General features: G+C 42.0%; 1 protein-coding gene across 1 annotated transcript in view; it reads left to right on the top strand.

Moving 5' to 3' along the window:
- Positions 1–27947, top strand: part of LOC124615841 (probable cytochrome P450 6a14) — a 93666-nt gene that overhangs the window by 36917 nt on the left and 28802 nt on the right. Inside the window, exon 4 of the mRNA XM_047143993.1 lies at positions 13658–13829. Coding sequence (XP_046999949.1) covers positions 13658–13829 — 172 coding nt within the window. The remainder of the gene's footprint in view (positions 1–13657; positions 13830–27947) is intronic.

The raw sequence follows: 27947 nt of genomic DNA, 5'->3' as shown, positions 1-27947 counted from the left end.
TTTGTGTGATCATGCGTTCTTTTAGACAGACGAACGTGCAGGGAGGTGGCGAACTGCACGTACACCGGATTTGAAGACCGGGTCCTGCAGGATATTGAGACGAACCCTAGAACAAGCTCCAGGAAAGTGTCCCGCCAACGTGGTGTAAGCCAAAGTATGGTTCAAATGGCTCTGAGCACTATGGGACTTAACAGCTGTGGTCATCAGTCCCCTAGAACTTAGAACTACTTAAACCTAACTAACCTAAGGACAGCACACACATCCATGCCCGAGGCAGGATTCGAACCTGCGACCGTAGCGGTCGCTCGGCTCCAGACTGTAGCGCCCAGAACCGCACGGCCACTCCGGCCGGCTCAGAGCCATTTGAACCAGCCATTATTCAAGATTACCAGGCTGGATTTCGAACAAACCGTTCCACAACTGATAATTTGTTTACTATACGACAAATCTTTGAGAAATACTGGGAATTTAACAAAAACATCCACTGTCTCTTCATTGACTTCCAGCGAGCCTACGACAGCATCCACAGAAGTAGCCTCTACAACACATTACGAGAATTTAGTATACCCAATAAAATCATTAGGATGGTAAAACTGTGCATGGATGGTTTCCAGGCAGCAGTGAAGTTCAGAGGATCCATATCCCCCACCTTTCCAATTAAAACAGGCTTACGACAGGGAGACGCTCTTTCATGTGTCCTCTTCAACCCTGCATTAGAGAAAGTGGTTCGGGAGAGTAATTTACACCTATACAATGGTCTCCGATTCGAACACAGTGAAGTAAAACTCCTGGTTTATGCAGATGATATAGTGTTGCTGAGTGAAACTGAAGAAGAACTGAAAGACATGTACAGATCTCTCAGGCACAGCGCCAGCAAAATCCGGCTTTTGATTAACCAAGAGAAAACCGAATATATGGAAATAGGTAGAGTCATAAACCCAAATCCTTACTTTGAAATTGACCTACATTCTAAATTCAGAAAAGTTCTTCAGTTTAAATACCTTGGATCACGTTTCAACAGTAATAATATCATAACAATGGATATAAATGAAAGAATAGCCTCAGGGTCAAGATGTCTGTACTCACTAAGCAACCCACTCAAAAGTAAAGCTTTGTCAGTCACCACAAAGATGAAGATATACAACACTATTATCTGCCCCATAATACTATACAGCTCAGATAGCTGGGCGCTTACAAAGAATGAAAGAGAAAAACTGAATGTTTTCGAAAGAAAAGTAATGAGAAAAATCTGGGGACCTGTGTTGATGAATGGTGCATGGAGAATTCGAAAGAACAAAGAAATTTATCAGTTAATGAAGCAACCCACTATCATTCAGAAATTAAAAAGTAGGAGACTGCAATGGGCTGGACATGTGGCCAGAATGGGAAACAACAGGATCACCAAGAAAGCATTTGAAGGAACACTCCAGGCAACAAGACCATTGGGCCGACCTCGTACAAGGTGGAAAGATGACACAGAGAAGGACATCGCAGCATTAGGAATTTCTGCAGGGTGGAGAGATGCTGCGAGAGATAGAAGGCGGTGGAAGCAGATCGTTGATGCAACGCGTGGTCTACATTGCCTGCGATCGCTGAGAAGATAGATAGATGTAAATTCGGTTGGTGAATTACCACAGCAATTTATACCTACATGTAATTTTGTTGCACGAAGATATTTCGCTACCATATTTGCCATTACTTACATTTAACTAAACTCCGTCCGAACAGTCCACGAAGACCCAAAGGCAGCGACCGGCTGCTGTGTCACTCTCTGTCTTAAGCCATCGGCACCGGACCGTGCATCCGAATGTTGAGCGTTGTACGTGCCGAGTTTCTGATGTCATAGCGTGGAATAGTACGTTCGGGAGTCTTTCCGAGCGTGCAGAGCAATATCTAGCAAGTCGGATATTCTGAGCGTGCGTCTGAGCGTTGACCAATGAGATGGCACAGCGCCACCTACGTCACATGCACGCCATCTCCCTTCAGCACAAAGTTGTGAGGCGCCATATTGGCATTCATTTCAAGCCCTCACGTATATATGCCGTTTCTGAGCACCAGCAAATCGAGAATCACTGGAAAACCCGTTGTTAACTGTGTGATCCGTTGCAATAAAATAATGAGAAACATCATATTCGTGGGAAAAGAATTATTGTAACTTGCGTATTACGAGAGTATGCTATTTGAAGGCAGCAATGCACTGAGGATGCATCCAAAACGCATTGTTCTTGGTACAATTTGTTATAATTAAATTTCAGTTAGTAACATAATTACGATTAAGGCGTTCAGCAAGTGCTGAGATTGGTAAGATAGGAATAGCAGAGATATACAAAATGTTTAGCGTGGTGAGTAGCGTCACAAACCACAGAAGTTTTTATGTTTGGGCGGTGGTTCGCGACTCACCAGTACGTAATTTTTTTTTCCAACATTTGCGTTTTTATTAGGTTATGTTACTTTATTATTAGTTTAATATAAGTATATACTATAATTTTTGATGATATGTATATATAAGTTCACCTTTGGGTGTTCGATTGGCTTGATCTACAGGACACCTTGCGTTATTTGTGTAAAGCTATTTTGCTACTTTTTTTTTACGCTTCGTAATTCACGTGTTGTAAAGATTCTGCTACTGGGTAGGAACAGTGATCAAGTAAGACTGACCTTAGAGTTTTACTGAAATGTGGGAATGATGAAATAATGTTTATCTTATGTGAAGAAGTATTGCAAATTTGTATCGCACTGTTTGTAATGGAACTTTTATAAGCCTGTGTCCCTAGTGATTGGACATGGTACTTTCCTTTTCGTGGATAATGGAGGAAATGTGCGTTTTAATAGAGCTAACGTGGGAATTTTACGAGCGCCTGTTTAGTAAACAGTGTGATTTACGAACTAGAAACTTCCCGCAACTGCCGCCGGAGTGCGTTGCGATCGCGTGTACCACGTTGGGGCCCACGTATCGTATGCACAAGTCGCATCGTTTCTGAGCGTTCAGCAGCACGTTGAACTTATAACTTAGCACGCTGAACGTTGACGTTCGACAGTACAGTCCGTGTGCCGACGGCTTTAGCCCGTCACCGGATGCGGCTGTGGAGGGTCATGTGGTCAGCACACCTCTTCCTCCCCCCTCCCCCCCCCCCCCCCACCACCCACCGCATGTCAGTTTACGAGACCGGAGCCGCTACTTCTCAATCAAGCACTCCTCAGTTTGCCACGGGCTGAGTGCAAGCCGCTTGCCAACAGCGCTCGACAGACCAAGTGCTAGCCCAGCCCGACAGCGCTAACTTCGGTGATCGGGAACAGATGTTACCACTGCGGCAAGGCCGTTGACAATCCTTGCATTTACCTTTCGTAAACACCTTGCATTAGCATTCATATGAGTTCGTGGGTGCTTCTCAACAACTCATGGGAATTCAGATATTTTGTCAGGTTCAGTATGAGGAAAACCTACCTGAATATGGAACAAGTCACTCTATACACAGTTAACAGAATACTTAAAAAAGATACGGAAACAAGAGACTTGCGATAACTCAAACGCTTAAGTAACATACCAGTTAACCGGTTTTTGGTTTACAAGGCCGACGTGAGACAATATTATCGTGCGTGTGAACCACTCTGCAAACCCTTTTTGCTTTCTAATATTGTGCGTCAGAGTGCTTTCGCACAGTCCCCCAGTGGATATTCACTTTGAACGGTGATAATTTTGTCTGAGGACGTGAGCATTAGACGGAAACCGGTTGATAGTAAAAGTATCGCAGAAACTTCATTTTCTAGTCGTAATTAAGAAACTGTTCTACGTAATAGCTATTAAATAACCTGTTAACGTAACACTCTTGACGTGTAGATCTGCTTTCTGAGCGTAAAGCCGTTGGCACACGGACCCCGCTTTCGAAAGTCAACGTTGAGCGTAGTTAGCTCAGCATGCTGCTGAACGCTCAGAAACGTTGCGACTTTTGCATACGGTACGTGTACCTCAACGTGGTATACGCGGTTGCAACGTGCTCCAGCTGGCACGCAAATCATTCTGTTTACGAAATTCCTACATTGGCGTAAAATTCCTACATTGCTCGAAAACGCACATTTCCTCCCTTGTTCATATGCTAGTCATGGTTTCTTTTTTCTTTTTTTCTTTTCTTTAAAAAAAAATGCTTCTATGGAACCAAACTGCTGAGGCCATCGGTCTTTAGACAACACAAACACCCAGTCCCCGGGCAGAGAAAATTCCCAACCCGGCCGGGATTCGAACCCGGGACAAATTTACAATAGTTATCCACATAACATAAGAATTACTTCATCGCCCCCACTTTTTAGTAAAATTCTAACACCATTCTTACTTGATCACTGTTATTATTCATAGCAGAATCTTTACAACAAATGAAATACCAAACTTAAAATACGAATGTGCGAAATGTCTTACTACATTTGGTGCAAGCTGTCTTGTAGGTTAAGCTAGTGGAACAAACTCACTCCTGAGAAACATCGGATGTTATAGAATATACTTTCATGAAACTGATATGAAAGTATCAGCACCTTTTCGAAAACGCAAAGGTTAACAACAAAATGTTGGTATTCAGTGCAAAGTCAAAACACATTACGTGACACCTTATAATTCTACACCTCTACTTATCACGCATTGATGTGCGACCATACTCCGCATCATACCAAGCTTTAATCGTAGATATGTTATTAACTGACATTTAATTATTACAAATTGTACCAAGAAAAACGCGTTTTTTAAGGATATTCGATGTGTTGTGTCCTTAAAAAGACAAAGTTTCATAAGACGGAACTAACACTAATTTTGTAACTGTCAATACGATGTCTCCCGTCATTTTATTAAAACAGTCTTGCAATTATCGACGGATGCTTAGAAACGGCATGAACACGTATGTGCTTCAACTGCAAGCTAATGTCACGTCTCGCGGCTCTGCACTGGAGAGAGATGGCATGTCAGTTACGTAGGTGGCGTTCTTCAATCTCTTTGGTCGACGTTCAAATACATGTCCAGAATATATGACGTACTGGATGTTGCTCTGCACGTTCGGAACGACTCTCTAATGTGTGCTTTCCACGCTATGACGTCAGAAACTCGGCACGCTCAACGATCGAATGCACGGTTCGTGTGCCGACGGCATAAAGACGTATCTTAGTTAGCCTCTGTTCGCAACAGTTGACATGGTAGTTGCCTGAAAATACGATTAGAAACAGTATTAATCCAGATTACAAACAGGTTGCTAGAAATTTGGACTCTTCGACGAAGAACTTGATTACTTAAATGTACAGGCGTTTATTATTTTCCTTAAATATCTACGTATATCAAAATAACATAATATTAGAACAATATCTCTTACTTCAGCACGTTTAATACAACACTGTAACAATAGATATCTGTCTTTGTGCGCCTACACATAAACATTTTACAATTGCTGCTGAAATAGGAAGGTTATCAGTCCTCGCGGGGAGAATCGAGTTCCAACATTGTTACCACTTGACAAAACGGCTTACCACTGTCCATCAAGCCTCCAAGGGAAATGAATGCCACTGGGTCTTGGCTAGAAATGGGTTTTGCCATGTCTCAACGAGAAGTGAGTACTTGTCAGCCTCGACGAGAAGTGATAACAGCTAGCAGGAAGCACGTCCAGCTACGTAAGTGCCATCCAGTCACAGGACGGTAAATCCGCACGTTGCTTATTTCTGGTAAGACCTTATTAAATTCCTTTTTTATTATCAGTTCGTCTTGTATCCCTCTAAAGGTTCTATTTGTCTCTTGTAACCTCTACTTCATCGTATAAAATATTAGTCACCACATTAAAAGAGGAATCACATTGCTTTCGAGAGCCTTATATGATGCAGAACTGGTATAAAGCAGTCACGTGACCCTCCACTGATGAAGCAGCGAACGCTGATGAAATCGATGTTGAGCGCCCCACAAACCAACCAACCGAAGCAGTGAAGTAGCGTGCATTCGCCGGTCTGTGGTATGGAATGAGTGCACTAAGATGTGTCGATGTGAATGCGGGACAGAAATGCAGGAAGACGCTATCCTGTTGGAACGTGCCCCTGACCTCATCGTGAATGAAGCTGCCGTATTTGATGGCCTATAAACGCGGACTGGCCATCGAGTCTACTGCACACCAGTTTTAGGCATATACTATGACGTAAGAACAGTGGTGGTAGAGATATCCTAACCGCCACGCCTGGTCTATTATAATCGGTTTCAAATGCGACAGAAGTTTCTGCTTTCAGTGGATGTAGGTTCATCTCAACCAGTTTCCGAACGAACGTTGCGAAGGCAATTGCCCGCAGTGGACAGCTGGAGCTGGGTGCCTCGCAAATGGCCATTGCTCACAGTACGAGCCCTCAGCGGACCGAACAGCACAGAAATAGGTCAGTAGCTGATTATACGCGTGTAGTGTGATATGGCTGTTTCTGTTCTGCCTCTTTTTAACTGAGGCAAGTCGTTGAGTGCACCGACATCCGAATGTGGCTTTCAACCTGCATGTCATTCTCAATGGAGAGAAGTCTTCCGAAGTAAGAGTGATTTCAGGTGTGCCGCAGGGGAGTGTCGTAGGACCGCTGCTATTCACAATATACAAAAATGACCGTGCGGATAACATCGGAAGTTCACTGAGGCTTTTTGCGGATGATGCTGTGGTATATCGAGAGGTTGTAACAATGGAAAATTGTACGGAAATGCAGGAGGATCTGCAACGAATTGACGCATGGTGCAGGGAATGGCAATTGAATCTCAATGTAGACAAGTGTAATGTGCTGAGAATACATAGAAAGAAAGATCCTTTATCATTTAGCTACAATATAGCGGGTCAGCAACGGGAAGCAGTTAATTCCATAAATTATCTGGGAGTACGCATTAGGAGTGATTTAAAATGGAATGATCATATAAAGTTGATCGTCGGTAAAGCAGATGCCAGACTGAGATTCATTGGAAGAATCCTTAGGAAATGCAATCCGAAAATAAAGGAAGTAGGTTACAGTACACTTTTTCGCCCACTGCTTGAATATTGCTCACTAGTGTGGGATCCGTACGAGATAGGGTTGATAGAAGAGATAGAGAAGATCCAACGGAGAGCGGCGCGCTTCGTTACAGGATCATTTAGTAATCGCAAAAGCGTTACGGAGATGATAGATAAACACCAGTGGAAGACTCTGCAGGAGAGACGCTCAGTAGCTCGGTACGGGCTTTTGTTGAAGTTTCGAGAACATACCTTCACCGAGGAATCAAGCAGTATATTGCTCCCTCCTACGTATATCTCGCGAAGAGACCATGAGGATAAAATCAGAGAGATTAGAGTCCACGCAGAGGCATACCGACAGTCTTTCTTTCCACGAACAATACGAGACTGCAACAGAAGGGAGAACCGATAGAGGCACTCAAGGTACTCTCCGCCACACACCGTCAGGTGGATTGCGGAGTATGGATGTAGATGTAGATGTGTAGATAATGTAGTTCAGGCCAGAGAATATATTGTGCTGTTTTAGGGGTGTTCTTCGTACCATGACTTTGGCACATTCAGTCAGAAACATGAACCAGGATGTGTGTTTCAACATGATCGGTGACCCAGTAAGGCCGCTTCTTATCCATTTCCGTCATGGGTGTGTTGTCGACAGTAGAGTGCTACAACGCTCTTTGAAACGAAATACATTCTGATTCTGCGTACCAACAATCCGACAGTCCATTGGTAGGTTTATGGAGGTAGGTGGCGTTAGATGTCTACGCAGAGGCCATGTAATTCACGTAAATAAAGGGCCGCTGATTTGCTTGCACGTGGTGGCGCCCGATAGCGACCCACATGGATTCTAATGGGATTTACATCAGACGAATTCGGTCGCCGAGTCATCAGTGTGAGTTCACTATAATTCTCCTTGAGTCACTATAGCACAGTCCTTTCTCCGAGACACAGAAAATTATTTTGCTGAAAGATGACATCGCCGTCGGGGAAGACAGCACGCAGAAGGGATGAAGATGGTTCGCAGCTGTCAGCTTGTCTTCGGTTATTACCACAAGTCCCATCTAAACGCAAAAGAACGTCTCCCATAGCAAAATACTGCTCCCACCAGCCTGTGTCGGCCACGCACTGCACGTTTCGAACCGCCGTTCACCTCGATGACGGCGTTTGTGGAGACGACCATCGACCTAATGTAGCAAAAATATGATTCATCCGAAGAGCCGACACGTTTTCGTTATTCGACGGTCAAATCCCGGTGGTCCCGTGTCTACTGCAATCGTAATTGGCAATGTCGTTGGGTAGATATGTGAACACTTAGAGGTGGTCTGCTGCGAAGCTCCATGTTCAACAATGAACGATGAACGGTGTGCTCCGAAACACTTATGCGTGTTTCAGCATTGTGCTCTTTCGGCAGAGATGCCACATATGACCATCTATTCTACTTTAAAGAGCAGACAAGCCTTCGGATCCCACGTTCTGCGAAAAGTCTTGGACATCCAACCATTTAGCGCCTAACGGTAGTTTCATCGTTCTTTTACCTCTTTCCGTAGATGCTCACGACAGTACCACGTGATATTCGACCAGCTTCGTCGTTTTAGAGATGCTCGTTCACAGGCTCTGCGTAATAATAACTTGCCTTTTGCCAAAGTCGCTTATCTCAATGAATTTTCCCATTTGCAGCTCGTATCTTAGACAGGGTGATCCCCCGTCCGTGTCTGATACGCTTACGTGCTTTTCTTACCGCGTCACGTGCCCGCAGTGACAACCAGGCGGCACCCAGTGTCGCCGTGGGCAGTGGTAGTATTATTGTTTTGGCTGATCAATGTGTTTTCGAACGGTTACAGCTCGCCTGCTGAAGGGAGACCGAGCCGCTCGTGTCCGGCCCACAAGATTCGGCTCAGTCACCTCGCACCATGTTTGATGTCCGAATTCAAGATACGTGAATAACTGAGTACGAATGGTCTTCGCTGACACGTCGCCTCATCTCGGCGCACTGCACGAACACAACTGCTCTCTTTCTCCCTGCCTCCCTACCTCTGTTCCTCTCCCTCTGTCTCTCTTCATTCTTTCTTTTTTTCTTTTCTCTCTTCGTTTCTTTCTTTGTCTCCCTTTTTTGGTGCAAAAGAAATGTTTCCATGAATGCTTACGTGACACAGTTAATTTCATACAGTTCGTGGAAAATAATTTGATATTCAGCACAAGCACAGAAAAGACTCATTCCAAAGAGAAAATGTATTCTGCTTGTCAGTAACAGAAAACTATATACACTTTAAATAAACATTATCCCTGATGCCAAGGAGACGACTATTTTTATTAAGAAAGCACACGAAGAACATTATAGATTCACAGCTGTGACTTTTCACACTTTTCACTTCAAGAAAGTTTATAGTTACTGTTGATGAGCAGTAGATTAGTGACGCAGTGGTTGCGCCGATTCAATAACATGCCAGCTTTTCTAAAATCTATAGATCTGTTCACTAGATGCACTTGCTGCAGGGATACAATACACTACTGGCCATTAAAATTGCTACACCAAGAAGAAATGCAGATGATAAACGGGTATTCATTGGACAAATATATTATACTAGAACTGACAGTGATTACATTTTCATGCAATCTGGGTGCATAGATCCTGAGAAATCAGTACCCATAACAACCACCTCTGGCCGTAATAACGGCCTTGATACGCCTGGGCATTGAGTCAAACAGAGCTTGGATGGCGTGTACAGGTACAGCTGCCCATGCAGCTTCAACACGATACCACAGTTCATCAAGAATGATGACTGGCGTACTGTGACGAGCCAGTTGCTCAGCCACCATTCAGCAGACGTTTTCAGTTGGTGAGAGATCTGGAGAATGTGCTGACCAGGGCAGCAGTCGAACATTTTCTGTATCCAGAAAGGCCTGTACAGGACCTGCAACATGCGGTCGTGCATTATCCTGCTGAAATGTAGGGTTTCGCAGGGTTCGAATGAAGGGTAGAGCCACGGGTCGTAACACATCTGAAACGTAGCGTCCACTGTTCAAAGTGCAGTCAATGCGAACAAGAGGTGACAGAGACGTGTAACCAATGGTACCCCATATCATCACGTAGGGCGATACGCCAGTATGGCGATGACGAATACACGCTTCCAATGTGCGTTCACCGCGATGTCGCCAAATACCGATGCGACCATCATGATGCTGTAAACAGAACCTGGATTCATCTGAAAAATGACGTTTTGCCATTCGTGCACCCAGGTTCGTCGTTGAGTACACCATCGCAGGCGCCCCTGTCTGTGATGCAGCGTCACGGGTAACCGCAGCCATGGTCTCCGAGCTGATAGTCCATGCTGCTGCAAACGTCGTCGAACTGTTCGTGCAGATGGTTGTTGTCTTGTAAACGTCCCCCCACCTGTTGACTCAGGGATCGAGACGTCGCTGCACGATCCATTATAGCCATGCAGATAAGATGCCTGTCATCTCAACTGCTAGTGATACGAGGTCGTTGGGATCCAGCACGGCGTTCCGTATTACCCTCCTGAACCCACCGATTCCATATTCTGCTAACAGTCATTGGATCTCGACCAACGCGAACAGCAATGTCGCGATACGATGAACCGCAGTCGCTATAGGCTACAATCCGACCTTTATCAATGTCGGAAACGTGATGGCACGCATTTCTCCTCCTTACACGAGGCATTACAACAACGTTTCACTAGGCAACGCCGGTCAACTGCTGTTTGTGTATGAGAAATCGGTTGGAAACTTTCCTCATGCCAGCACGTTGTAGGTGTTGCCACCGGCGCCAATCTTGTGTGAATGCTCTGAAAAGCTAATCATTTGTATATCACAGCATCTTCTTCCTGTCGGTTAAATTCCGCATCTGTATCACGTCATCTTCGTGGTGTAGCAATTTTAATGGACAGTAGTGTAGTATGTCATGTAACTGCAGCCATCACTGGTAGTTCCCTTTCATGTCCGCAGAACCATTTTAACACGTAATCATCATTTCCAGTGTCCATTAAAATATGGATATCTACTTCATTTGCAGCAGAAATTGTGTTATTCTTCCAATCTTTGAAACGATCTCCCCCTCCCCTTCCCCCCCCCCTCTCTCTCTCCCTCCCTGCCTCTCCCTCCCTGCCTCTCCCTCCCTCCCTCTCCCTCCCTCCCTCTCCCTCCCTCCCTCTCTCCCCCTCCCTCCCTCTCTCTGTCTCTGTCTCTCTCTCTCTCTCTCCCCCCCCCCCTCCCTCCCTCCCCCTCCCTCCCACCCTCTCTCTCTCTCCCTCCCTCTCTCTCTCTCTCTCTCTCCCTCCCTCTCTCTCTCTCTCTCTCTCTCCCTCCCTCTCTCTGTGTGTGTGTGTGTGTGTGTGTGTGTGTGTGTGTGTGTGTGCGGCGATGACACTGTCCTTGAAGGTTCTATGTTAAGGAACAACAAAGAGAGAAGTGACAGAACTGTATGATGGTGTACCCGAAAAAAAATGTGTTTTGCTTCGATAAAATAATACACAAACTATAATACTTTCGTTTGGCTATAAGACACTATGCCCCAATTATAAGCAAATGATTACATTAATGACTGCATATAGTACCTGCAAAGGTAGCGCACTTTTATCGCACACTGCTAAGAATTTCCTGCTTTACATTTTTGTCAAGCATATTGATATCTCGGAAAGACGGCAAAAAGGAACATAACAGTTTTATGTTTGGAAGTAATTACAAATGTCTCAGGCGTAAAAGTCTGGCTTTGGTTTTTAATCTCTTGTGATTCCTGTTAAAAAATACAAGTGCCTGAGTACATCAGTTAGGCTAGTTAATTACAAATCCATCCTTGCCTAGTATCTTACTGTAACTGCGGTAATTTAAATCTCTTCACAATCCTTTTCATTGACGCTGCCAAACCAAAGAAGTATTAACGATTGTTACGTTCTTTCCCGCCTACTTATTTACCTGTGGCTTCTATAAATGGTTCCAGGAAACCCGCAGTTCTTCCTGGAATTATTATGTCCCTGTAATCTGTGAGCGGAATTCTTTTCCGTCACTAAAGCAACAACTTCGTTGTACTGAGTGTGTAACGATTGAAGCACAGTGTACAAGCTATTCCAATGTGTGCTGACCTGTTTTTTCAAAGAAGATCACTTTTCCTCATGTGCTGTAGAATGAATTTGGGAGTATTTATTGTTGCGGCGATGTTCGGCATTATTTAACAACAATCTACCTTCATTGAAAGTGTGGCTATCCTCTGTGTTGATACAATGTGCAGCACAAATAAGCTTTCGCTGTTTTTCAAAGCTTTTAGTATATTGGCACAATATGATGCAACGTGGTGAACAGAATCTTCCAGTCAATCATACTCACTTGTGTTTCATTTTTAATATTTGCCTCGATCTTTTTGATGTCCAGGAATTTAGTTGTAAACAAAACATTATTCACTAGAGACCAATCTGTGTTTATGTAATAAGCTGTAAGCGTCAAATACTGCATTTGATTATGTGAATCAGCCCGTATGTCATCTCTCACTGCTATGATTTACACTAACTGCCGTAATAACGGAAGGAGTTACTCTGATTCAAATTGCACAACCTGTTCTTTGGCATGTCTGCTTATAGTAGAGGGATGCAGCATGACATCTGAAACGCTGACTTGTCCATAAAGTGCTCCTAGACCTTCTTGGCCTAGTTTTTTAAAACAGTCACCAGGGACAGCATTAAAAATTCTCACATCTTTTGCACCCATAGCAACACATTGCAACACATTTTACTGTTATACTATTTCTTACATCTGCTGGTATCCCTGAATGATCTGTCAGTGTGAGACTTCTTGCAACTGTGTTTCTTTAAATAAGTCATTAATGACTCGAAACACAATGAAATGAAGCAATTTATGCTCTCTTTGCTCTATTCTGGTAACCATATAAGTCTAAGGATTTTCCTCTATGATATTAGCTCGCCATTTTTTAAAATGTAGCTTAATCTCTTGTATTTTTCCCCACATATTCCGCCCACGGCCGCTTTCCTGGTTTCGTGACGCTGAAGGTTACTCCGGCTGTGGTGAGGATGAAATCTGTAACAACAGCGTTGTGTAGAACCCGTTGTCGGCGGTCTGGAAGGCGTAGTATACCGTTAGCAGAGCCTGTTCTGTTGATGGTGCGAATGGAGCGGTCTACTTCCTGTCGAATCTCTGGAACAGTTCTGAGGCTAATGCCACCGTCAGTGCACAGTATTACTGATCGTTTTTAGAGCATCACCTGCGATCAGCTTTGCAAAAGAAGCGGCGACAGTTTCTGCGCAACCCACCCATAATTTTGCTCAATGCGCGGGCGCATACAGTGCAAGCTGTGGCTGCTCTGTTCGGTCGATGGGACTGGGCAGTACTGTACCATCCACCATACTCCCCAGACGTAAGTCCTTGTGACTTTGATCTGATGACTTCAGTCTGTGAAGTATGATTTATAGCTGGTTTGCATTGAAAGTACTTTCATGATTCGTTCCAAGCGTACCATAATTCTGCAGATCTAATATATCGTCTAGATTCTGTTCGTTGTTTATCATTCCTGGTGTAATACGAAATTATGCTGCTCAGATATTTGCCACTGTCTGACAATGGTGATTTAGATAACAGAGTCTGTTCCTGCATTTTGTAGTAGTTTTTGTAGTTGCTATGAAAGTTGAAATTGTCTCAAAAAACCATATAGATCTTATTTTTAATTGCAGATCCGTTCGGTGCCTGCTGATGTGGACAATTACTTCACGAGTTTAGTGAAGAACACGATGCACGATCGAGATACTCACGGGACGTCGAGGGCGGATTTCATACATTTACTCATGCAACTGCGAGGCAACGAATCTGCCAACGAAAACTGCAGCCAGAAGCAATCTGATACAAGTATGTCTCTCTGAATTTCCCTATGTGTTATGTGGTTACGTTGCAGCACATAATCTTGAAATATTATGCTTTCATTTGTCTACAATAGGAGGTGATTTTACGTTATATGATTGTACAAACCATTTCATGATACAGTTACATACACAAAATAATTAGAATCGTGCAAACAAGAACAGTGTGTATTTGAGACTTGTAGTTATATTGATTTTTCCTCTGTTTGCAGTCAGGAATCCGTCCCTGGAGTTTGTCGGTTATATTAATGTTCAACGTCTATAGTTTTCATAGTTGTAGCACTGATCTGCTGTACTCAAAGTGGAAACGAATTGCAAGTAATTCCTAATCAGAATCACTCAAGTGACACAGTCTAGCGTGATCCATCCTGAACACACACTAAAAATCAGTGTAGAAGTTGTTTATGCAAATGTATCTCGGATTGGGGAGCACAGGGAAGGGAACCATTTCGCCATTTACCGCAAGAGACTTAGGAAAAGCATAGAAAACCTAACTTAAAAAAATTATTTCCATGGTTTGCAATTTCTTAAATTGAAAGAAATGTGATGCAGAGAAAACTAGAAACCAGTATTCCTTCATTTATTAATTCATTTTTTCGCGTTGCGACGTTAGCCATCATCAAAATATGTATATATAAATGGATACATATGTATTACAAATGTATGGAGGCACTAAAGACTAGCATATAGCAAACAGAATGTGCTTCAAGACACATGCAGCAAAATGTATCTACACGACACATGAAGACTAGAAACATACATAACTTACACAAGTATACGAACCCTGGTTCAGATAAAAACCAGAGGAGTACATTGTTACATGACTGACTTGCAACGCACATGAACAGACTGACAGAATGCTGATTGTGAGTACAGTTGGAGGTACAGTTGCATGGTCACTATGTGGTGCCACAATACATTCATGCTGACAACCGGCCGCGCCCGAGAACAACAAGAGTAACACATTGAACTATTTATAACTACAACGGTAGGAACTTTAATAGTGGCAACTATTTATCTACAGTTCGTACAAAATAGGTACGTGTTCCAAAGCTTTACTGAGCTTCAAAGTAGTCACCAGCATAGCGTATAACCCGTTGCCAGCGATGTGGAAGTCGTAGGATACTCTTAGCAGTGCCAGTTGTGTTGACAGTTCGAGCGGCGCGGTCTACTGCCCGACGAATTTGTAACAGTTCTGAAGCGAATGCCGTGAAGGGTTTCCTTCAGTTTAGAAATCGAGTTGAACTCACGAGGACTTAGTCAGGGGAGTGCAGTAGGTGGTCTAGCACTTAGTAGCCTCATCAGTCAAACAAATCAGTGACAGCTTGCACTGTACGTGCTTGAGCATTGCCTTGCAAAATGATGATCAGGTCCACTTCTGTCTCTAAGCTCGTCGCAGGTTGTGTTCCGTACTCGCAATCAGCATTCTGTCACTCTGTTCATGTCCGTTGCAAGTCAGTCATGTAATTATGTGCTCCTCTGGTTTTTATCTGAGCCAGAGTAGGTATTATTTTGAAAAATGATGGGTATTTGCAGTCTTCATGTGTTGTGTGGATACACTTTGCTACATGTGCCTTATCTGTAATTAATTGACGCACATACTGTTTGCTATATGCTAGTCTTAAGTTTCTCCATACATTGTATTAAATACGTATCTGTTTTTTATGTACAGATTCTGATGATGGATAACACCGAAACGCAAAATAAATGGGTTAATAAATGAGGAAGTACTGGTTTCTAGTTTTCTCTGGTGTACAGTTCCTTCATGTACGACCAGTTGAGCACACTTCAAACAACGTAACTTATTCATCATGGTCGCCTCCCTCATGGGTGCCTTTATGGCAAACCTTAGTAGCTAAGCCATGATGTTGGCATTATCACGCACGACATTTTGAAAATGACAAAGGTCGCTGTACGCAAGGTTCCACGACTGCTTACAGAATCGAAAAGAACGCCGAACCGTAGCAGCAGCAGAAATGTTGCAGCTCTGTCAGTCCAATCAAGATGACTTCTTTAGCCGCCTTATCACCATGGATGAGTGCTGAGTATACCGCTATGATCTAGAAACAAAGGGAGGACAGGAAACATACAGATTCACCACCACTGTAGTAGGCGAAGACCCAAACATCATCGGACGACGTGATACTGCATGTTTTTTGGGACAACCATGGTGTGGTGATAACATTATACACATAACGGGATAACTGTCACAGGAGTATACTACCGAATCTCTTGACGAGGTCGTGGGAGTCTATCAAGACGAATCGTCACAGGCGCAGGAAGCTGTCCACGACAATGCGACAGCTCATCCTGCACAGGGCAATCACATCTGCTGATTCTATGCACTGTCAGATTTTATCTCACCTCCTGCGTTCAGTAAACATGGCCCACAGTAAACTTCTATTTTCTTGGATGAAGAAACCATTGCTCGGCAAGTATTTGCAGAGTGGGCATTCCTGACCATTCAAAATGCATACTGCTACTGCCGAGGTCTCCAACAAAGTCATCCATCATTAGAAAAAATTGTCATATTGAAGGGTCAATATGCAGAAGAGGAGAATCACCATCACCACATTTCATGGTCACAGCTTCGTTTTTTGAGGTGATAATACTTTACCACTAACCCTAATGTCTACGAGAGCAAAGGATTTGTGATGTTATATACACACTCCAAAGAAAGGCTCTAAGCTACTGCGAAAATTTCCTAAAGGGAAAATGTAGGAAGAAAACTTTAACGTTTGATTTGAAAATGTGATGTTTATCATTCAACGTTTTTTAGTTCTGCTGAAAGCCCATTGAAGTTGAAATCCCCAGAAAGTGCGTACCATTCTGGATAATAGTGAAGGAAGAATTTTTTAAGTTCAAGTCTTTGTCAGTGCTGGACTGAAGCCATATTATATACTAAATATCCCATTAATGTAAGAATGTCAGATTTAGATGTCTGAAGCGTCCGATCAGTGGAGTTCAGAAAGTTATTCAACTTACACTGGCGCACATTTAAGTAAAAAAAAAGAAAGAAACAAAACGCTTCTCCTGGGTAGTTACTTATTATTTATTGTACAGCCCCGTTGTATGGAGAGAAATATGAAATACGAGAACAATAATTCCTTGCTTCAGTTGTTGAGTAGTACAAGGTGGTTATAATTAAACTTTCGCTTCTTGAGCCAGTCTAGAAGGAAAACTATTTACTCACCTTTATAGGAATAATGTTCAGACGTGCCCTGCAGGATTTGCGTTGTTAATTATGTTTGCCATGAGTTGCCTTTAGGTGCTGTTATTGGTACGGCGACATAGGGTCGAAACACAAGCATCAGCTTGACTTATAGTTGCAGACAGACAACACTGATCTGGATAAGGTGAGCAATTCTTTGCTACTGAAGTTGTTTTATCAAAACAACAGTAATAGTGCTGCTCCTCTTTCAGAGTATCGACGCATTAAGGGAATACAAAGAGGTCCTGTTTCCGCAACGGGGTTGAAGAACATGATTCGTAGTCCGTATTAATTGTCAGTTTGGGTATTGTTCCTGGGAGAGGCCGATGGCCAATTGTGCCTCCAATTGTTGAAGTTACTGTTGCCATGGCTGACAATGATGTATCTAACATGCGATCTTCAAGCAGTGCAAGAGTCCACCGTTCGAAAAATGTTGTAAAAATTGTGAAACTGAATCTCTAGTGCAGTTCCAAGCTGTCGTGAAAGCAAATAGTCATTGCATTTGGCAAAGTTTGTAACCTGGAACATAAACATAGTGCGCAATTAACAAATGTTACCACCTTAAATGGAAATTGAAATGTGTTTCTTTCAATGGTTTATTCGTTATTTCTCTTCCGCATATCCCTACAAATGTTCCACAAATTTCCATTGACTTACGATCACTCGTTTGTCATGGGGACCCTCTCAAGTAGATTAATCTGGCAACATAAAACTCTCGGTTGAATAATTCACCCAGAGAAACAATGAAAGAAGAATTTCGTTTACCTCGTGTTTTATTTTGAGCACCTAAGTTATTGGAATCGTAGCCTATTGAAATTGAAATTTGTGGTAAGGTCTTATGGGACCAAACTGCTGAGGTCATCGGTCCCTAAGCTTACACACAACTTAATCTAACTTAAAATAACTTGTGCTAAAGACAACACACACACCCATTCCCGAGGGAGGACTCTAACCTCCGACGGGGAGAACCGAATTGTAGCCTATCCCCGATGTTGTTCAGTCTGTATATTGAACAAACAGTAAAGGAAACAAAAGAAAAATTCAGAGTAGGAACTAAAATCCATGGAGAAGAAATAAAAACATTGAGGTTCGCCGATGACACTGTAATTCTGTCAGAGACAGCAAAGGACTTGGAAGAGAAGCTGAACGGAATGGACAGTGTCTTGAAAGGAGGATGTAAGATGGACATCAACAAAAGCAAAACTTGGATAATGGATTGTAGCTGAATTACGTCGGGTGATGCTGATGGAATTAGATTAGGGAATGAGACACTTAAAGTAGTAGATGAGTTTTGTTATTTGGGTAGCAAAATGACTGATGTTGATCAAAGTAGAGAGGATATAAAATGTTGACTGGCAATGGCAAGGAAAGCGTTTCTGAAGAAGAGAAATTTGTTAACATCGAGTATAGATCTAAGTGTCAGAAAGTCGTTTCTGAAAGTATTTGTATGGAGTGTAGCCATGTATGGAAGTGAAACATGGACGATAAATAGTTTGGACAAGAAGAGAATAGAAGCTTTCGAAATGTGGTGCTACAGAAGAATGCTGAAGATTAGATGGGTAGACCACATAACTAATGAGGAGATATTGAAGAGATTTGGGGAGAAGAGAAATTTGTGGCACAACTTGACTAGAAGAAGGGATCGGTTGGTAGGACATGTTCTGAGGCATCAAGGGATCACAATTTAGAATTGGAGGGCAGCGTGGAGGGTAAAAATCGTAGAGGGAGACCAGGAGATGAGTACACTAAGCAGATTCAGAAGGATGTAGGTTGCAGTAGGTGCTTGGAGATGAACAAGCTTGCACAGGATAGAGTAGCATGGAGAGCTGCATCAAACCAGTCTCTGGACTGAGGACCACAACAACAACAACAACAGGTTAAGAGTCCCAGCCATGCATTCGTCCGCAATACTAAATAAGTTTGATTTCGGAATCCTTTTTCGCAGTATTATGCAGGTACCGAATTCCATTTTTTCCATGCAGATACTTACGACGCTTATAATTAATGGATACCCAACTGTCAATGGAGTGTCTGATCATGATGCACAATTAATGGAAATAAGGAATATGGCACTTTACCCCCCTGAGGCAGTTTCACACAAACAAGTGAGGCTTGTTAATGAGAACGGGGCACAGTTTTTTGAGAGTAAGTTAAAAGAGGTGGTCTGAGATGTGGTACATACGGAAAGAGATGCTAATGTCAAATTCGATTTATTCCACAGTATATTTGTGTCAGTATTTGAAAGCTGCTTTTCGTAGAAAGTTAGTAGAAAAAAAAAACAAGTAAGTTGTTGATAACTAAGGGAATTAAACTCTCATGTAAGAGGAAGAGGCAACTCTATACAGGGTATTCGGAAATTCCCATTACAAACTTCCAGGACTTGTAAAGGGGAGTGAGTAAATAATATTTTGAACAGAAACTCACGTCCAGAAACGTACCGTTACCGTTCTAAGACGGTTTCAAATCAAATGTTTAACTGATTCAGTTTTCGTTAAGGGACTGAATTAGCTGCGACGCAGTACAATTATTATGTAATAGTTCGAAAGGAAACATAACGAAACATCCATTCAGCATTTAAGGGCATTTGTTTGTATTAAAAGGGAAACATTATGAATTTGCATTACTCCAAAACAAAAAAGAACCCAGCATACTGTGTGTACAGAATAGTACTAAAGCAGCGAGGTAGACGTAAACTGATATCAGATGACCGTCTGACGTAGCACACGTCATGCTGCCTGTTGCATACTAGGGCTAACAACTCTGAGACTTCACTTTTTCCCTCACCAGACGTAGACGCGATATGCATCTGAATTGAAACCGCCGTAGAACGAAAACGGTTCGTTTCCGGAAATTCAAAATATTATGTACTCACTCCCCGCTACAAGTCCTAGAAGTTTATAACGAGAATTTCCGAACACTCTGTATAAAGGCCAAAATCAGTCAAGATCTGACACTACTTGTACCGCATACTACAAAAAATACTGTATTATTTTAAGAAAAATCATTAAAATGTCAAGAAGTATATATGTCCTGACAGAAATTAATAATGCAGATAATAATATTAACACTATATAGGATTCTGTCAAACAGGAGACAGAACAGCCAGTTAGTGTACAAAACACTGTAACAGTTGAACTATACGACTTTGCTGTGACTGATAATTCACACGCTGCGAGTGCTTGTAAAAATCTGTTTCTAGATGTAGCGGGAGAAAGAAGATTAAGTGGTTCAGTTGAAGAGGGTAGAGAATATATGAAAAATGTCATTCTACACAACTCTAAGCAGCTAGAGGTAGCATGAACAACCTTCTCTGAAGTTAATAGAATTATAAAATTTTTAAAAAGAAACAGAAGCTCATGTGGTGTTGATCGAATTTTAAATAGGATTCTGAAAAGTTGTTCCAACTTAATAAGTAACGTCCTCAGTCCTGGCATAGGGAATTTATTCTGGATGGGTTGAAATATGCAATTCAGATGCGTAACTCATCCACTTCATAAGAAAGGTGAGAAAAAAGACTTCAATGATTATTGTCCAGTTTTCTTACCGACACATTTGTCCAAAATATTCGAAAAAGTAAAATACTCAAGAGCAGTTTCACATTTAATAGAAACAATTTACTTAACGTATCACTGTTCGGATTCCATAAGGGTTGCTTGACTGATAACGCTATTTATACATTCACTCACCAAATATTACAATCCTTAAATAATTAAATATCTCCATTTGGTAATTTTATGATTTTTTCCAAGGTGTTGTGTAGATCATCTGACACTATTAGAAAAACTTAAGTTTTGTGGAACTTATGACTTAACACTTAACTGGTTGAAATCATGCTTAACAAACAGACATCAAATAGTTCTGATGTTAGAGGGGTGGAAAATTTTACTGGTTAGGTAGAAATTACAAAGGGAGTCCCACATAGTTCAATTTTGGGTCCTATCAATGAATGACAATCTACTTAATATCGAAAAAAACAAAATTGGTATTTTTTGCAGACTATACTAGTGTTGTAATAAATCTCATTAGAGAGACAGAAACATAAGATATTGTTAGGGAATTTTTTCAAAAAATTATTGAAGATTTTCTGAGAATAGACTCCCCTTAAATTTTGAGAAACCACACTATATTCAGTTCTGAACAACAAATAGAATCGTACGAATAACTGATGTAGCACATCAACAGGAGTGAGTAAATAGGGCAGAATGCTCAAAATTTTTGGGCGTACATATTGAGGAAAACTTGAACTGGAAGAAACATATTACTAAGCTTCTCAAAGAATTAAGTTCAGCTACTCTTACCCTTCGTATAATTGCTAATCTCAAAAACAGACGAATTAACCGTATGACGTATTTATCATATTTCCACTCAATAGTATCTTATGGAATAATTTTCTGGGGTAATTCATTACTTAGAAAGAAAGTACTGACTGCACAAAAGCGAGCAGTAAGAATAATATGTGGGGTCCATCCATGGACATCACCGTAGGCACCTCTTAAAGACGATAGGTATTTTAACTCCACTATCACAATACATATATTCTCTAATGAAATTCATCGTAAATAACCCATCACAATTTAAGAAGAACTTTGAGGTCCACACCAAACATCAGCACTTCAGCAATTACAGTTACACTAATTTCAAAATCCTCTACCGGACCCACATTTGTCTACTGTAGCTGCATGAAAAACAAAGGCACAGGCGGTGGCAATGCAAGTAAAATAGCTGCAGGAAACATGAGTAGCTTAAAGGTGCAGTTTATATTGCAAACGTGAATATGAGTCTGTGGGATGGATACGTTTCGACAAGGCGTGTCTATTTTATTAACAAAATTATTGGTAGATTGCTTCTTAAACATGAATGTTATGTAGAGGTGTGACTGCTGCGAGGAACACATACAGTTGAAAAGTCTTCCATTTCACTTTCTTTGACGTCATATGGACGTGTGTTAACCGCTTGACTCACGTAGTCATTTTCCGCTAATTTAAACAGCTGCTGGGTAAACACAGTGCGACCAATGCGCAAACAGGAAAGACACCCAGCCTTGGCTGAGGTTTTATGAGGTTTCCCTCAGCCATAAGACAAATGTCAGGGTTGTGCATATTCCCCAAAACCAACCAACTAATAATAATTAAAAAAATAGATTATAACACAGAGAATAAGATTAAACCCACCCAATCTACCAAATACAATTGGTTCAAAACGTTGCCATTAAGAGCGTTTGCTAGTTCACGGCCACGTGTTTTGCCAGAAAGTCTTCAATACACGAACTTCGCACGACGATCCAAGTCCTCCAAATAAGGTAAGCTTCATTCGCTTTAAACTGGCAGTACAATTAACAGATGCACGATCGCGTGACTCGAGACGGAACGAATACTTGTAAAGTAAAGTCACGGTCCGCGGCATAACGTTTGTCGATAAAAACGTCCCGCTCTTAGCGCAAGCATAACGAGTTACGCATTTACCTAACTAAACCTGGACACAGCATCCCGGATTAACCTGAAATGATGAATAATACAAAACTAAACTATAACTTATAGGGTACCTCTTGGCACACGGAGCATTTTTTGTGGATAAAAATACCCACTACGCCGACTATTTTGTAACAAGTTTGCATGTTGGACTTGGAAAATCATGGCTATCTTAGCGGTAACGCTATGGCTCCTTCACCGCCAAACACTGCAGTGAGTTAACTCTCAAAAAAATTCGAAGAAGTACAGAGCACAATCACATCCCATCGGGACAAAGAGACCACAAATGCAGCTGATCAGCATTGCATGCACGTAATAAATCTGCGTAATGGAAGTACTTTACCCCCCTACATCCTAATTCTACAGCACAGATTACCCATGAAGTGCATATTATACCTAAATAACGAGTGTGATTCCTATCTACACGCATGAAACACTCTTAATCTAACATGATTGTCACTTCCTAACACGCACGTAAATAGTAAAGCTATGCTAAAAAATGAGCCACATAAGTTTGTAAGAAAACTATGTAAGATGAGACTCGCGTCCTGCTTGTCTGTTCATTTGTAGAACGGTTTGCATACTTGATGGGTCAATAATTCTACAGTGTAACATCTGATTTATCTCTTTGGAGACGGCTGGTCGTTATGCCTAGATGATGGAGTAGGACGACTGATGAAAAGTTTCATGAGGCATGACATTAAGCTTGCACCTGTAACAGTTAATTATTCCAGGCTTTTCCTCAAAACTACCACTGTATTCAGTCATGGCACGTTGCAGATTGGCCCGTTGATGGACAACAATGTGGTTCAGTTCAGTGGCTGTCATTGCGTCTCTGGAACTGCAGGGGGTTAAGGTGGTACAACGTGGACCCACATTTGGTTCCGACGGACTGCGCGTGTACCCGCGGACAGAACCGGCCACGGCCTACGGGTGAAGCTAGCAAATTTATGTTTTGTAAAACGATACTTCCGACAGAGAGGTCGATTCTTCACAAGGACGTCGACGCCAATGACGCAATCGTTCATAAGACTATCGACAGTAAGGAACTCATAAAACACAACCTGTTCCTCCAGTTCCGCTTCAAGATGGGCATGAGCTGAACAGCTTTATTATGCATACTTTCGGCACCGAGGACTCTGCATGCATTAACGGGCAACGTTGGCACCTCGTTGCACTCAGAAATATGTCTGGACAGGGCGGTTGAGATTAGTTTCAGGTCCGGAATCAATAATGGCCTCAGAATCATTTCTCCAAATTATAAGCTGATAGTTGATCGCTTTTATATGTGATTCACCCGAGGAGAAGTTTCATGGCTCACATGTCAATGCCATCATTTTAGCGCAACACGCGGACGTCAAAATCTGTGCCCCTCGCATCCCTGTCGATGAGATCATTGCGGTTAACCAGTCTAGTCGTAGTTAGTGTTCCTGTGGTTTGCGATCAAAGCGTTCTTTCAACATTTGGCTTTGACAGCAGTTCCTGTTATTATTATGCAGGCTTAGTGCCTTCGCCTGATTAAACGCCCCTCGATTTTGTGTTCTTATGAGGTAGGTCTTAAGAATGTGGTGTACATTAGTCGAATTGCCATCGCAGGTGAATTCATTGCCCGAATCAACATGTACTTTACGAGTGTAACAAGCATGCGTTTCTTGACGGTGGTGGATGACCATTGCTGCGATAGTATTAAGTTTATCATGAGGTTCAAGGTAGGCTAGATACTTATTGTAAATTTTTTGCGATACACCTTTCAGAAAATGCAGACTCATGTTCAGAAAAGAAAATAGAACACCTTGAACGACTAGAGATAAGACCTTTATGATCACAGGACTTGTACATTAGTATGATCTGCAGAAATTATTGGTATTTGAACAATGTCAGCCCTCGGGTTCAAGATCAACATCGATGTTGCGTCGCTATAAATCGAAGGTAATGGATCAGAGTGACTTGAGCAGACGTGCTCGACGCCTCGTAGACGTATGCGCGAACCTTACCATCAAATCAGTGAGTTTGAAAGAGGGCGCATTATTGGCATGAGAGAATGTGATGCATCCATCCTGGAAATAGCTGCTCGTGTGGGACAAAATGTTTCGGCAGTGCAAAGAGTGTGTGCAGAATGGTTCACGGAAGGCCGTAGAACACGTCGAGATGGGTCAGGTCGCACCACCCAGACCACTCCTGGAGAAGATCGACACCTCAGCCGAATGGTATTGCAGATTGCAGGACAGATATGCGTCCTCCTCGTCTCTGGCGCAACAGTGGAGCAGTGTAACACACGTAGATTATCAGAGACGACAGTCTGCTGCCATTTATTACGGCATGGGTTACGTGCGCGTCGTCCACTTTTCCGCCTACCTTTGACGAATGAGCAGAAACATGCTAGACGGCAGTTGTGTATGGAACGACGTCACTGGGGACAAGAATGGCATAAGATGGTGTTTTCAAACGAATCCAGGTCCCGTTTGTTTGAAAATGGTAGCCGCATCTTGGTTCACCAAGGAAAGGGTTAGCGACATCACAGTGACTACAGTTGCACGGGACATACAGCGCCAGCTCAAGGCCTTGTGATGCGGCGTGCTATTGGGTACAACCAAAACTCACAGCTAGTGCGTGTGTAGGGTATTGTGACCAATGTGACCTACGTGAGCAACATCCTGCGACCCATAGCCATACCCTTTACGCAGAACACCCGAGACGCCTTTTTTCAGCAAGACAATGCACCACATCATCTTGATACACGAACACGTACCTTCTTGGTATCACAGGATGTCAGCCTTTTGCTCTCTCCCGCCACATCACAATACTTGTTGCCAATCGAAAATGTGTGGGATATGGTGAAAGAACGGGCTCAGCACTGTGACCCAGATCCAACTACCACAGATGAACTTTGAAACCAGGTGAATGCGGCATGTATAGCTATACCATTGGACACCATTCGCGCCTTATAGGCATCGATGCCTTCACGCATGGAACAAATTATTAGGGTCCATGGCAGACCCTGTGTCTACTGGGCAACAGGACACATGCTAAACCGAGGTGACTGAAATGCTAATCATTTTTGCAGAACATTCTAATGTTCATGTCCTGTGAATATGAATGTCCTATCTCTAGTCGTTCAAGGTATTACGTTTTTTTCTGAACATGAGTGCAATTTCTGAGCAGTTACTTTTAGTCTTTCTTGATCTTGTGGACGACTCATGCTCATAGCTCATAGACGGGTTGCAAGGAAAACAACAACAGAAATTGTTCTCTACAAAATCTATCGGTCAAATAATGTTATAGATAGGATAGCAAAAGGAAAATGGGTGTGGCGTTCAAGGTTTAAAAAATAATGCTGTCTAGCTCGTGACGAAAATGGGACGCAATCATAGCAAAGAGAAAATCGTCAATCCAACGAACATACTAAGATGGTAACGAAGAGTCGATGGACATGGAAATTAAGCCATAGTTGACAAGGCAGTCTGTACATTGAGCAAGCAGTAAAGGAAACGAAGGCGAAATTTGGAAAGAAATTAAAACTCAGAGAGAAGAAATAAAAACTTCAGGTTTTCCGACGACGTTGTAACTTTATCAGAGACAGTAAAGAACTTTGAATGCAAGTTGAAGGGAATGGACAGCGTCTTGATAAGAGACTGGAATATAGTCGAATTAAATCAGGCAGTGCTGAGGGAAATAGATGATTGAAATGACATTAAAAACAGGAGCACAGTTTTGCTATTTGGGCAGCAAGATAACTGATTATGGTCGAAGTAGAGAGGATAGAAAATGCGGACTGTCTATACAAGAAAGGATTTCTGAAAAAGAGGAACTTTTTTATGTTACGGATTGAAAACCCATGAAGTCAAGATCACCCATGAAATGTTCTTCATGGTTACTAGTTTCGGCTAACAATCTAGCCATTTTCAGATCTAAGATGTAAAACAGATTTTCTCTTACATTAGCAACGTTCAACAGCTTACAGAAAAGCATATAATATTGTCGCAGCGTTCAAGATATAAACACGAATTAATTTAAGAATACATACCATGAACCAGTCTTGATTATTGTTGGTGCCTTTACGGCTTCACACATCGTTATAACTTTTTTAAAAAACGACAACATCCATACACGACATAATTAAAAATAGCTTTTCCTCGGGGTCAGTGTAATTGTACGATGGTCATAAAATTGAAAATATACATTAATATAGAAAATAAAACAATATTTGCATAAGGTTCTATCCATTAAAATTACTAAATGTAAAAGACATCGTTTTATGGAAGGCGTTATGCCGTTACAACTTCGTACCCGCCACAATCAGTATTTACATCATTTCGTAACATAGATCATCATATATGTGTTTCTGTAACGTGGTACATGTGAATACTATGGCATTTGACGATCATTACAACGTTCAAGAAACCCAACATTAGGCATATACACAGTATACATATGTGTGGTCAGTACTGTGGCCCGTGCGGTTAAAGGTGCTGCAGTCTGGAACCGCAAGACCGCTCCGGTCGCAGGTTCGAATCCTGCCTCGGGCATGGATGTTTGTGATGTCCTTAGGTTAGTTAGGTTTAACTAGTTCTCAGTTCTAGGGGACTAATGACCTCAGCAGTTGAGTCCCATAGTGTTCAGAGCTATTTGAGCCATTTAGTACTGTGGCGAAATGAGGACTGACAGCCACTAGGTTTTGACAGATTGCTTGAAGCGAAGATCGACAGATGGTGTTAGCAGCTGGCTATACAACTTACATAAAATCTACATGTTTTAATAATTTAAAGTACAGGATTTAAATGTAATGAAAATTAAGTAGTTGACATCAATACAGCTCGTCCTATAGTAAAACCAACAGACCTATAATAACTGGCATGATAGGAATCTGCTGACGTTATAAAAACCAAGTGATGCCGTTTTGTGCAGTACTTTATCGGGTTAATACGTTTACGGGGTTGCTGGCCTTAGCCATTGTCTCAAAATATTTTTATTTTTAATACGTGTCTGCACAACGAACGAAATTATAAGGAACATCACCAACTCGCAACTCTATGGGCCAAAATTGAGGTCGAACTAATGATAAGCAGTTTTTTTCATCATTGTGGAGATAACAGGTCATACAGTTACTAGACTGATATAAAATTGTGCAATGGACACAATGAAAGAACGGCATTTTTAAAAACATATTACAATGGATGTCTTGATGACAGATCATGACTTAAGGAGCTTCACTCATATGCAACAATACGAATCATAACGGAGGTCGAAACAACGCTGGGCTATTTTTAGGTCGAAGTGGCGGTTCTACGTAACAACAACGGATATCATTTATTAAATGAAAAAGGACAAACGTATGAACATGTAGGCAATATATAAATAATAAGATATTATAAAAGAAAAATAATAAAGACTGCATTTAGTTCTGTGGCTAGATGCCCACCAAGATCAT

This window comes from Schistocerca americana, chromosome 5 (genome assembly GCF_021461395.2).
Source record: "Schistocerca americana isolate TAMUIC-IGC-003095 chromosome 5, iqSchAmer2.1, whole genome shotgun sequence".
NCBI classification, from domain to species: domain Eukaryota; kingdom Metazoa; phylum Arthropoda; class Insecta; order Orthoptera; family Acrididae; genus Schistocerca; species Schistocerca americana.
The sequence above is the reverse complement of the archived record's forward strand: the minus strand, read 5'-3'. Positions and strand labels throughout refer to the sequence as shown.